This window comes from Sander vitreus, chromosome 9 (assembly GCF_031162955.1).
Source record: "Sander vitreus isolate 19-12246 chromosome 9, sanVit1, whole genome shotgun sequence".
Classification (NCBI taxonomy): domain Eukaryota; kingdom Metazoa; phylum Chordata; class Actinopteri; order Perciformes; family Percidae; genus Sander; species Sander vitreus.
The window spans coordinates 28452896-28465908 of record NC_135863.1 but is presented as its reverse complement, the minus strand read 5'-3'; the positions used below and the strand labels follow the sequence as shown (position 1 = coordinate 28465908).

At 42.2% G+C, this 13013-nt stretch overlaps 1 protein-coding gene across 13 annotated transcripts in view; it reads left to right on the top strand.

Annotated features, from left to right (window-relative positions):
* Nucleotides 1-13013, top strand: part of ptprfa (protein tyrosine phosphatase receptor type Fa) — a 300893-nt gene that overhangs the window by 116216 nt on the left and 171664 nt on the right. For all 13 annotated transcript variants that reach the window (XM_078259537.1, XM_078259540.1, XM_078259541.1 and 10 more), the window contains exon 5: nucleotides 1768-1956. In XM_078259537.1, the coding sequence (XP_078115663.1) occupies nucleotides 1768-1956 (189 nt within the window). The remainder of the gene's footprint in view (nucleotides 1-1767; nucleotides 1957-13013) is intronic.

The window sequence follows — 13013 nt, the reverse complement described above, 5'->3', positions numbered from 1 at the left end:
ATGGAATTTTAACTTGACAAAGAGAAATCTTATTTGTGATTTTATTTTCCAGTCTGTCAGTGCTGTTGGTGTTTTCAAAGGCACACCTTCAGAATATAAAAGAAGAGAGCGGATGTTGACCATCAATGGACTGTACAATCACTGCAGGCTGCAGGCTATCTCTACCGAATTCCATAGCAATCAATCCAACAGTTGTGGAGATATTTCAGTCAAAAATGTCAGTCTGCTGATGGCACTAGAGTACAAATCAGGGATTACCTATATATCCATACCTAAGTTGGTCTTTGTACTGTCACCACAGACAACAATAACAGGATTTTTTTTTTTATGCTGAAAAAATAGTCTGAATCTGATGATTACGAGACGAGGTGTGTGTGAAGCTCTGACTGTTGCTGTGTCCGTCCTCAGCAGTATGGGCAGAGATGCGGAATGGGATTTTCAGCCCATGATTTTATTTATGTTTCATCCATAATTTGGCAGGACTGACATTTGACCGCACTAAGCGTTTCAGATTATGTGTGCACTTTCAGAATGCATTCCACTCGAGGTGAAATTGCATCGCTTTCGCTCTCGTTCACACAGATCCATGACGAGAAATTCCTTGGAAGGATTAGTCATGCAGTGGCCCAGCATTATTTACATTAGAGGTGGATTTTACTGATCCGGCCCCTCACAGATTTTGAACCGTTCCGCATATCAATTTAGGTTCACAATAAATTTCGTCCCACATAATTTTTTTTCACTTTTGCAGACACTTTTGGCACTTTTTTCCACGTTTTTTTTCCGACGTTTTTTAAATTGTTTTTTCCGCTTTTTTGTCACCTTTTCTATGATGGCTGAGGAACTTTTTTTCTGACTTTATGTCGACCAAACTGTAAGTTAGAAGACTTTACAAGACATGCAATAATGTAGTCAAAGATATTTGACTTTTTCAAAATAAAAGCATGTCAATGAACTATATGTCTGGCCCTTGATGTGATTCTCAATTCTCATTTTCCAGTGTGGCCCTTAGAGAAATTGAGGTTGACACTCCTGGTCTAGCCTGAAGAGAACATCCAATGATTGACTCAAGTCTTAAGGTGCTTACACACCAACCAGACGGCCGACCATCAGCAGAAAAGCCAGTCGGACTGATCAGTCGGGTCCCCGGGGTCCAAAAAAATGCCTCAAAACACACTGAGGCGACGCCGACTTGAGCATACGCTCTGCGCGTGCGCGGAACGTAATACGTCTCCATAGCAGCAGTATTCAGTATTCTCTGTATTGTTTCCCAGAAAATGAAAACCGGCAGCTGATAGGACGAACGTGTCACGTGGGTCTTTTTTCTCCGGAAATTCACAGCCAGACTGTCATGGCGGCTACGGCGGCTATGGCGGAATACGATCTCATATTGTACTAAAATAGTTCACCGAAACGTGTTTCTGAAAACATTTTAAGCGAGAAATAGGCCACGCAGTTGCTGAATCTGTCTTCATTTCAGATCGACAAAGATTTTCGTCAGATTTTGAGAGGCTCATCCGCTCGCCATTTCCGGGTGAGTCCCGACTGCCCTGTCTCCGACTGAACATGTCGGGTCGGCCAAAATGAAGGCCGACGGCTCCTCGGACGGACGACGGCACGGAACGCACCGAACAGACTCGAGTCACCAACCTCGCCAGACGGTCCGACGGCCGATAATCGGCTCTGTGTGTCAGCGCCTTTAACTGACATCATCCACTTGTCATGTGTCAGAGTGCCAATGTTTATTTGTCTATGTCTTTGTCACAGAGGACCAGATCCCCCATGGTTTCCCCACCATAGACATGGGGCCCCAGTTGAAGGTTGTGGAGAGAACGCGCACTGCTACGATGCTGTGCGCAGCCAGCGGCAACCCTGACCCAGAGATCTACTGGTTCAAAGACTTCCTGCCTGTTGACATCAGCAGCAGCAACGGGCGCATTAAACAGCTGCGATCAGGTAAAGCACTCATCTCAACATGTTCACACACAAGTCTCTTTTTTTTAGAAAATCGGTGCAGTTGGCTGCCCTATCAGGTGTTGGTGGGTGGGGTAACTAACCTTTGATACCTTGCAGGATTTGGTCATGTACGCATTTCTTGGAGAAACGCAAACAAAGCAAAGAACATTTAAAAAACATCGTGGCCCATATGAATGCCATGATTAGATGAATCGTGAACGTTTTTACCTTGCTTTCTATTTTCAGAAAGTAAAACACAATAAGCTTTTGGAAATAAGTGTTTCAGACTTTGAGCGGGATGTCATAGATTGCAGTAATTGCCTGAGCAGCACCTGTGTGGGAACAGTGCCGTGCCAACAGTGTTTAACACTCCACAGACAGTGATGAATGTTAAAGCCGAGGCAGCCATGTGAGGCAGCTCTGTGAGGACGTGGCCAGGATCCAGAAGAGCAGATAGGGCATCTTTCTCCACAAAACCAGCCCGGGCAGCTCGCAGCAGAGCTGGATGGCTGCTGGCTGAATACCCAAGCATTATACACCCTTTCAGCTGCCCTTTTCTCTCTCTTTCTGTGAGAAAATAGAAATGTTTGCTTCTTGCCAAAAGTTGCAAGCACCTACACAACATCGGAACGGCTGTACAGGGCTGGACTTTCTTGCCAGCCCTTGCGGCTGGATTAAGAAGCATATTTCCCATCACTGAGGGGGGGGCTCCGGGAGGCCTCCGGGAGGCCTCCGGGAGGCCTCCTGTGGCAGCTCTCACCTTAACACAGGCAGAGAGGAAAGGCTGAGAGACAGACTCCAGGATATCATTGGCTTTGAATTTGGATTTTCCCAAGTTGTAGTCTGGGCCTGAGGTTAAGACAAACATGCCATGTATTATTAACCAAATAGCATGGCAATTTGTTTCAATTTGTTTCATAGGGCCCTGTCGTCACATGCAGTCCCACAGCAGCCAAGCACAGATGGCTGGCTTTCTTTTAATAAGAAAATCAGAGTTATCCTGTGCTACACAAAGGCAAGTGAAATATATAGCCGTGCGCAAAGTCAGCACTCCACAATTATTCCATTTATTTGTTTCAATAGAATTCATTATATAGAGGAGTGATTAGATTTGCTCATGAATAAGTTAGACCTATTAAATTAATTTGATCCATTAAGAAACACTAATAGCTTCATTTTTCAATTTGAGACCTTTGCTCTGTTTTGGAATAAAAGGGAAAAAAAAGTCCTCCGGCTTCTGTAAGGCTTCCTCTGAAGCTCAACTGTCTGCCAGTAATTACAACCAAAGTTTGTCCATTGAAGAGTGTTGTGAACCAGACCACTGTCGACTCTCTGGATGCTGGACCAGCGAGCACTGTGACTGCTGGCCTCGGGATGTGCTAGTCCGAAGGGAAAAAAACATAATTAGTGCAACAGGACACAGCTCTTCTGTGGTAAACAATGCTGGAGTGAAACATCAAGGTTCTGATTCTGCCGCCATATTCTCAAACGCAGCAATAACACCACCAGTCACTGAAGACTATTTATTTTCAAGATGTTTTATATTTTTTTTGTTGAGTTCAGAGAGCAGAAAACTCCAGTGGCCAATGTGTGGACAAAGCTTGACAAAGATGGCCCCAGCTGAATTGTTTTTGCATTCATTGGCTATTTAAGGGGTACTCCAGTGATGTAGTGTTGCAACTTCAGAATGTTGGAGGACACTCGCAAGTGACTGATTAATAAAAGAATGGTTAAACTGGAAGTACAATGGGTCAAGCTTACATGTATTTGTTCTGAATCCTTGGATACAGGACGTTGACCTCAGTACGTGACTATCCTCTTTTTGACATGCCCAATAAACCAAATAAATCCAGTCACATTATCCTAATACATGTACACTCTAATTAGGTCTGAGTCTCAGAAAGTGAGGAACATGAATTCTAAAGTGTGAGTTCCATAGAGAATGCATTGACAGTGGGGCAGTTTCTGTCTATTAGCTAAACCATGTTAATCAGGTTAGCTCCTGGATGTATGGCTCATACTGAGTGTTGTCACTATGGCAAATGTAAATGAGAAACCAGAGCTGAAAAAGCCTCTGATGTTATTATTTAGGTCTGTTGTTTGGGAGCGTTATGGCTTTCCAGTACGTTATGATGACCCTGGGCAGAGTGGTGGAAAGGACAGGAATTGCAATAGTCACCTTAATTTGTCTATCACACAGCCTGACCCCTGTTATAATGTTCTTTCGCTTGAGCATCATATAAATGTGCACAAGCTGCAGTCATCCAGGAATTATCCACTGCCCCGGCAGTTGCTCTAACCCCTATTTTCCACTGGGTGCGTCTGCGTCATCACGATTCTCTGCCATGATTTTTTTCTCACGAAGTGCAATGTTTATAGCGCTCGGTGGTGTTTTTTGCCTCCAACAGCGCCTCCCAGGCAGCTAACTCTAACCCTAAACATAACCATTGTTGCGCTGACTGGAACGTTAGGGGCAAAAAACACCAAAGACCGTTTATTGCACACATGAACCATGACAAAACAAAACAAATTAGCAGTACCTATAGCACATTGCGCATCACCACAAGCCTGTAAATATAGAGGCTTCAGTGAATAAAGAAAATAAAGTACATACTGGCCATTTAAGTACAGTAGGCTACCAAAAATAGTGATATAACACATTGAACTAAATATGGCCCTGATACAGGCTCTATCTGAACTCCTTGAAAATGTCTTTACATAATTAAAACATGTCAATGTCAATGTCAAATGCTTGCAATAAATTATTTGAAGGAGAATATCGCAGCCATTTCAAAATTAAATCATGAACAAGGGTGAATTGAGATCGCGTTTTTATAACGATTTATCGTGCAGGCCTAATGGCGACCATTCAAGTCAATGCTTGATATTCCACCACCTGCGTCACGGTGTGTTCAGACAGCCGGGCAGGAAGAGAAACAGAGAGAGCATCCAGTCAATTTACCAAAGTACAACCCCCCCAATATTGTAATCTATACGTCTCCTTTACAACACCATGGACGACGAGAGATTCATCTTGGAGGTGTAAAAAACACAGATCACAGATCCTTTTTATCAGGACATCACCAGAAAAGAGAAGGCATGGAGTTTAACTGTAGGAGTGCTTGGAGTGGAAAGTAGATACTAGCTTAATAGACACGTGATTGTTCTGTAAAGCACTTGTAGAGACAATAAAATATGACAGGTAAAACACTCCGCTTCTGAGACGCTCCCGGTGTGGTATTGCACGTGGCCGAGGACGGAACAAAACCGGAATGCAGCCGGAACACAGCACAGACGTGCCTGGTGGAAAATCGGGGTACCGCTGACATCTAGGGCTACAAATAGGTCTTGCCTATCAGCACCAACTGGAAACTTAAACTAAACCACTGGCTCTAATGGTCGATTATCCCCCACAACAGTGACACGTACCAAACCATAGACTCCGTGTACCGTCGCACCAATAGGCAAACTCCAAAAAATACTGGATCCCATAATGCAAACGATAGAGTTAATTCCTGCAAATCCCTGCCCCAGGTTGTAACACAGGCTTTCTATTAAAAATGTGTCATCTACAAGCCCAACACTAGATAATGACATCACTAATCACTAGGTTTTTCTCAGATTTGACAAAGCTCCTCCAGAGCCAGAGAAGACATTATCAACTGTTTTCAGAGGCGTAGCAGTGCTCCCTATGGGAGGAAAACTAATAGTGGTGTGTAAAATCAATGGAGGTCCCCTTTAACAGCCAATCACGTTGCCATGGTAAATGGGCTGCATTTGCAAGGTGCTGCTGGCCAATCATCGCTAGCAACTTGGGGGTTCATCGTCTTGCCCAAGGACACTTCCACATGTGGACAAGCGCAAACCTTGAGATCATTGGGGACAACCTGCTCTACCCTCAAAGAAAGGGCAAAAATGGACAAAAGCTGGATGCAACTGGTGCATTTCACACCACCAGTTTGATACTCATGTGCAAAGTTGTTGAGGACTGCCAATCCATTACTTTATTCTTTTTTGATCGACTCTACTACAGAAACGAATCCACCCAATCCAGACATTGTGAAAATATAATAAAGTCCTATTATTTTTCACAATGAAACCCAAAACCTGTCATGACACCCTGCTTTCATGTTGAAATGGTGCGGGATTCTTCTAGCTGTGAAAAGTCATGGCAGGTCTCCGCATTGCCTAGCCCGGCCCTCTGAAAGCTGCTGATGTCCTCCCCCCCCCCGCATTAGACCCCCAGGGGCCACACAGCTTCCAGGGCCCCCCTCCCCCTCTCCACCACCTATCTGACTTTTCTTTGTGTTTCTTGTCGACTGAAAAGCGGCTTGGTTTATTATCCAGATCACTGGCATCTGCATAGTAGCCATCCCCCTCTCTGCCATTTGCTGCATATGACCTGATATGCCCAAATGGTGCCAGCTACTACAGATTACCTACACCAGGCAGGGAGATGCAAGATTAAAGGAAAAAAATGCTGCTACTGTGGTACAAGAAAGAATAGTATTAGGGCTGAAAGATTCATCATTTTTAAAAGTATAATTTAGTGTGATTGTCAATTCATAAGAGCTGTGATTTGAATTATATAACATGTAATTAACCCTTTGTTGACAAGCGGCTGGAGGTTTAGTTAGTGACCCAGAATTTTCCCCGACTATAATGATAACTGCTGCCAGCGGATTTACTCATGGGTAGCTAAGTAAAGTTAATTCTGTGAGATGGTCGAACAAAAAAGGAACTCGGATAGGCCGTTGCTCCCTCGACTGTCAGTGTCTGCACTGTTTTTGTGCAAAAAGTGTTTCAATAAATGATCTAGGTAGTCTAGTCACTCATCTCACATTAATAGAGGTGGTTCTGGAAGTGGTAATTGCTTCAACTCTGTTTCTGAGAAACAAAATGAGAAATACTACGATACCCATGAAGCTGGGCAGCTGTTGCCATGGAGCAGAGTCAGTGTTAGGGTTAAAACACTTTGTCTGTGCAGTTGAGAACACAACACTGTGCTTTCGTTGCTGAATTTATCCAACATTGATCCAGAATTTAAAAGTGAATTGATTTAAGCTGCAACTTGTCTTGTCAATTCTCACAACACACTATTTCAAAAATGCACCATGGGAGTCATAGTCAGATAGATAGATAGATAGATAGATAGATAGATGAATAGATAGATAGATAGATAGATAGATAGATAGATAGATAGATAGACAGACAGATAGATAGATAGATAGATAGATGAATAGATAGATAGATAGATAGATAGATAGATAGATAGATAGATAGACAGACAGACAGACAGACAGACAGATAGACGGACGGACGGACAGACAGACAGACAGACAGACAGACAGACCGATAGATAGATAGATAGATAGATAGATAGATAGATAGATAGATAGATAGATAGATAGATAGATAGATAGATAGATTACTCTGTTACAGCAAGAGGTTACAGGGAAAAACACATACACACACACAGAAAATACAAAAAATAATATAATAAATATAATATAAAAATAAAATAAGATAACAAAAGATCAAAATGCAAGAACTACTGAAAAAGTAGTAAAAATATCTATATATATACTTAGAGGAATGAAAATAATATAGATATATGTACAAGTGTAGAATAAAATGTACAACCTACATACATAGTATACATAGCAAAATCAAATATGTACAGTACCAGTCAAAAGGTTGGACACGCTTTCCCTTTCAAGTGAATGTGAAAGTCTGTCCAAACTTTTGACTGGTATTGTATAATATTAATCTTCTCCGAACTTAGCTTGTACTTTGGGCTTTTTATCAACAAAAAAAAAATCTTCTTTTGTACCGATGATTCAACCAGGAGAGTTTCATGCCCATCCGAGCCCCAATCTAAGTGGAAACCCAAATAGGTCCACCAACTTTAATACTTTATTTCAGACAGGGGAGGTCTGGGTTGTACAGTCGTTGTCAAGTAAACAACGGGCGGCTGGTTGATGGAGATGTCTCCTGCTAAACTGTCACGCACAGCTTAATGTCGAGCTTGATTGGTAGACTCTTCTATAGCAAAGAAGCCAGTTTTACAGTACTTAGAAATTAAACTCTTCAGTGGTGGAAGAAGTATTCAGATCCTTTACTTAAAGTAAAAGTACTAATACCACACTGTAAAAAAAACTCTGTTACAAGTAAAAGTCCTGCATTGAAACTGTTACTTAAGAAAAATTGTAAGTATTATCAGGAAAATGTACTTAAAGTATTAAAAGTAAAAGTACGCAATACGGAAAGATCCTCCCATTTTAGAAAGTGTAAAGGATCCAAACAGTTGTGTGTTTAATGGTCTAATCATTTCAGCTGGACTTGTAGGCCGTTATATTGTTGGCTAGTTTCATTTATAATAAAACATCAGATTTTATAAACTACATGTGTTTTGTGCGCAAAAATCTTAATGTGTAAAGGCCCTGACACACCTCGTTACACACCTCACATCGTTAATCGGCCGTCGGACAGTCTGGCGAGGTTGGTGACTGGAGTCTGTTTGGTGTGTTCCATGCCGTCGTCCGTCGGAGGGGCCGTCGGCCATCATTTTGGCCGACCTGACTTGCTGGGTCAGAGGGCGGGCAGTCGGACTCAATGACCAATCTTATTGGTGGAGCGCTAACCCGGAAATGACGAGCGGGATGAGTGACGGACGCCTCTCAAAATCTGACGAAAATCTTGTAAACTGACCTTTGTCGATCTGAAATGAAGACAGATTCAGCCACTGCATGGCCTATTTCTCGCTTAAAATGTTTTCAGAAACACGTTTCAGTGAGCTATTTTCGTAAAATACGAGATCGTATTTCAAACACGCTGCCATTATTATCGGCTGGAGAAGCCAGACCCACGTGACGCGTTCCTCATTTCCGGTTTAAATTTTTTGGGGCGACAATACAAATTAGCGCCGCCTGCTGTTATGGAGACGTATTACGTCTCGCGCACACGCAAAACGTACGCTTATGTCGGCGTCGCTTCGGTGTGTTCCGAGGCACTTTTTGGACCTCGGGGAGCCGACTGATCAGTCCGACTGTCTTTTCTGCCGACGGTCGGCTGTCGGGTTGTTGTGTCAGGGCCTTAAAGTAACTAGTAACTAAAGCTGTCAGATGAATATAGTGGAGTAAAAAGTACAATATTTCTCTCTAGGCATGAAAAGAAAATGATCTGCCTTGTTACGGCAGGATGCAAGAGAAAAAATCTAACAGAAGAAAACGCCTGTTGTTGGTAAATGAGGGGTCAAGTGCCTGATAGCCAGGTGCTGTCTGTCAGTGTGGGGAATAAGACGCTTTATGATCTCACAACAGGATGCCAGCTCTGTGGAGCAAATAGCCAGCTGTATGAGGCAAATAAGCAGCATGTTAAAGTAAATAACCACATGCACAAATGACAGACTGGCAGTTGTAGCTGGGGTATTAGTTATTGAAACAAGTTTGTGCTTAAATAACACATTTGTACAGAAGAAAGAATTTTGCACAGTTGTCATTTATCAAACTGATTCTCAATGAAATTATCAGTAAGTGTATTTCTCACTCTCGGCTAACACGTTGACTTATGACTTATGACATGTTTTTTTGTTCTCACAGTGTGAGAATAGCAGTCACTCTTATCTCTGCTGTTTTTCCTCTCTTTGCTCTCCTGCCAATCTTGTCTTTCTCTGTTTCACTTTCTTATTCTCTTCTCTCTATGCTAATGGTTATCTCTAATCTTATTTGCATTCAAATTACCTCACCAGGTGGTACACCAATCAGAGGTAAGAATGCTGGGTACAGAAAACCTCTTCTCATCACCCTCTCCTCCTCTCCTCCATCTCCTTTGTCCTCCTCCTCCCGTCACCTCAGTATGTCCCATTTCCAGCTCTCCGTCCACTTACTCTCACCACATTCTCCAAAGCGTATATGGTCTAGAAAAAGGTCACGCTTTCTAGTGACAATGTTCTCAAATAAAATCACTTTGACCACTTCCCGCTGATTTACAGTCAGCAGTGGGCCAACAAATGCTATTTACATTGTTTCCCCCAGTGTATTGCGGCCTAAGCCACCAGCGAAAATGTTTTGATTTAAGACGTTTTTTAAACTAATTACAGTGGGGTGGCTTGGTTGGAAACTTAGATGTAGTCATATTGTCAAATATCTAGTTAGCTTTTAGCACTGACTCAATGTAGAGCCCTATGGAGTCTGCTACCAGACAGATTCCATAGGGCTCTACATAAAGTCAGTGCTAAAAGCTAACTTTAAATTAAACAAAATATGAATATATTTCCAGAATATTTCCAACCGAGCCGCCCCACTGTAATTACAGGTAAAAAAAAAACTTATTAAAAATATGTTAATAATTCCCAGTGGCTTAGGCCTGGTGGGGGGGCAACTCAGGCCCGGTGGGCTCACAAAAAACTGGGGGAAACACTGCCTAGGTCATGCCAGTGAACCAGGTCATGGAGGTGAGTCAGTTAGCATATGTGATAACTTACCTCTTGAATAATTAGTAGTCTGCAAAGTGCTTGTCATGAAGGTGTAACGGTTTAATCTGTCTGGAGGGAACACATGCTACGGTATTGAGGGCGCTACGTCTGAAGGGCAGAGGAAGTTTCGTCAGTTTCTGACATGTTGTTTAGAGCTTCATTAGTCTCGCATTGCCAGAACTTCCTCCACAGCGCTTCGACGGAAGGTCTGGCTAGTCCAAGTCAAGTCAAGTGGGTTTTATTGTCATTTCAACCATATACACTGTATATGAAACAACGTTTCACCATGGATCAAGTGGTGTTACACATTTAAAATATATAAAAACGACATTCGAGACAGGCTACATTTACTGCACACACATTATAGACTATACATAAAGTGCAATTACTACTTAAAGTAGAGCATTTAAGACAGACAGGGGACAGGACAGACAACAAAAGGCAGGGCATAAGTAGAGTTGCAACAGAGCACTGATTGTTGTAGGTTAGGTTCACAGTGAGCTGGAGGTAGAATATTTAGAATTTAGCAGCAGAAGAAAAAAGTGCAGGAGTGCATTTCAGTTCAGTGTGAAAAAAATGTAGAGTCCACACAACATTCTGGGATGGTAGAAAAACGTGCTCTGGTTTATTGGCATTTCTTTCACTATCGTCTTGGGCGGCAACGGTGCCTCTGCAAAGTAGCCTCGGGAAGGAACATGTTTTGGTGGAACGTGTACGTTCAAAGGTTGTTTTAGTCGTGCAACAGAAAACTACGATTGGACAGATAGTCTAGCTAGCTGTCTGGATTTACCCTGCAGAGATCTGAGGAGCAGTTAACCATAGTCCTCAGAAATCCACCGGAGTTTAGAACGCCAACACAAAGACTTTTCGGCGGCACCTGAACAACCCTTAAAAGTCAAACGTCGTCGATAAAGACTAGGGCTTCATAGTCTTCTTCTGTCAGAAGTTACACCTCCTCTGTCAGCACTCATTAACCTTTTTCATGCTAAGAGGTCAAAGCAGACATCCGTCAGCATCCATTTGCAATTCTCAGGAGAGAATGATGCATTTTCTACTAAAAGGCAGCTGCCATGTAGAGGTGCTAAATGTGCGGTGATACACTGTACTGCTACACATAATACTTCACACTTCAACACACAATAGTGTGAGAATTGGTCTCCAGGACTGACTCTCAATGGGAGAAGGTTAAAATACACAGCTTTCATTAACATTTTGACTCGATGTTTTGTGATGTGTAGGAGAAAGGCTTGCCTACATACTGTGTGTGTATGTGTGTGTGTGTGTGTGTGTGTGTGTGTGTGTGTGTGTGTGTGTGTGTGTGTGTGTGTGTGTGTGTGTGTGAAGGTTGTTCCTCCTCCATCTCTGGGCTCACTGTCTGCACCAGATCCACCGGGGATGTGCCCACGCTGATTGTTTTATTCGTCCTTAAACTAGTTCTCAACGTTGTGTTACAAACCCATTCCATGTTGCATTTCAGGATTGTATTCTGAAATATGTACATTATTCTAACATTTCACACAAAACTGCATGATGTATGTCACATTCACAGCCTTGCTAAAAAAATGCATAAATGTTTGCTATCTCATACCTAACATGTCTACTGACAACTAAATATTAAATGTTTGTATAAATGCTATGAAATTGTTACAAAAGGAATGGATTTATATATCATAGTTCCAGGTAAGTTTTATCTGATGTTTCCATAAAATGAAAGCTCTCAAAGAGATCTTTAGCATACAAAAAGTAAGAAGTAGTCTGCTTTTAGAGCAGGGATCAATGGATGTCAGGGCTAGGGTATGTCCAGTGGAAACACGAGAATATAGCACAATGCTATTTTAAAGGCTTTGACCAATCAGGACATGTATGCTATTGCTGCTAATTTTGGATTCAACCAGTCCAGTGTCTTTAATTGCATCCAAATGACATCTTATGTTCCAGAACTGACAGGCGTTGCATGTTTCTCTCTGCATGTTCTCCTTGTCACGTTGAAAAAAGCCTCTGAAACACTTTCAGACCCTTCGCTGAAAGCTTTTGGGATAAAGTCCGCACCGTAATTGTCTTTGTGATGTGTTTTACAAACCCGCCTTCGTTTACTTGATTGACATTTGGAGAAGTCCAACCCCAGACTGTCGCTATGGAATAACATTATGCAGCGATCAATACATGTACAGTATGTAGACTTTGACGTGAAAGATGTATCTTCCACCAGCTTCAAAAGTATGTGTTTTCTTTGAGCCAGGTTGTAATATCACCACATGACATAAAGCAACTACTAACTGTCTTATACAGTGTTTATGTACGTGCAATGATGTATTTGAAACATCTGCGTCAATGAGCACTTAGATCAGTCGTTTCCCATCATGCATTAATGGATAAAGCTGGTGTTGTTTTCATCCAGTCAGCAACCATGAAAAGCCCCCAATCCGACAATTTGTGTTTAAATACTTTCTAATTTCCCTGCCCGCTTTGAGGATCTCAGCCCCAAGCCCATTGGTTCCAAAAATGGTTCTCAAATATTACATTTCATCCACACAAAAAAGTGAAATAATGTCCTACTAGACTAACATTCTACAGCCATGCT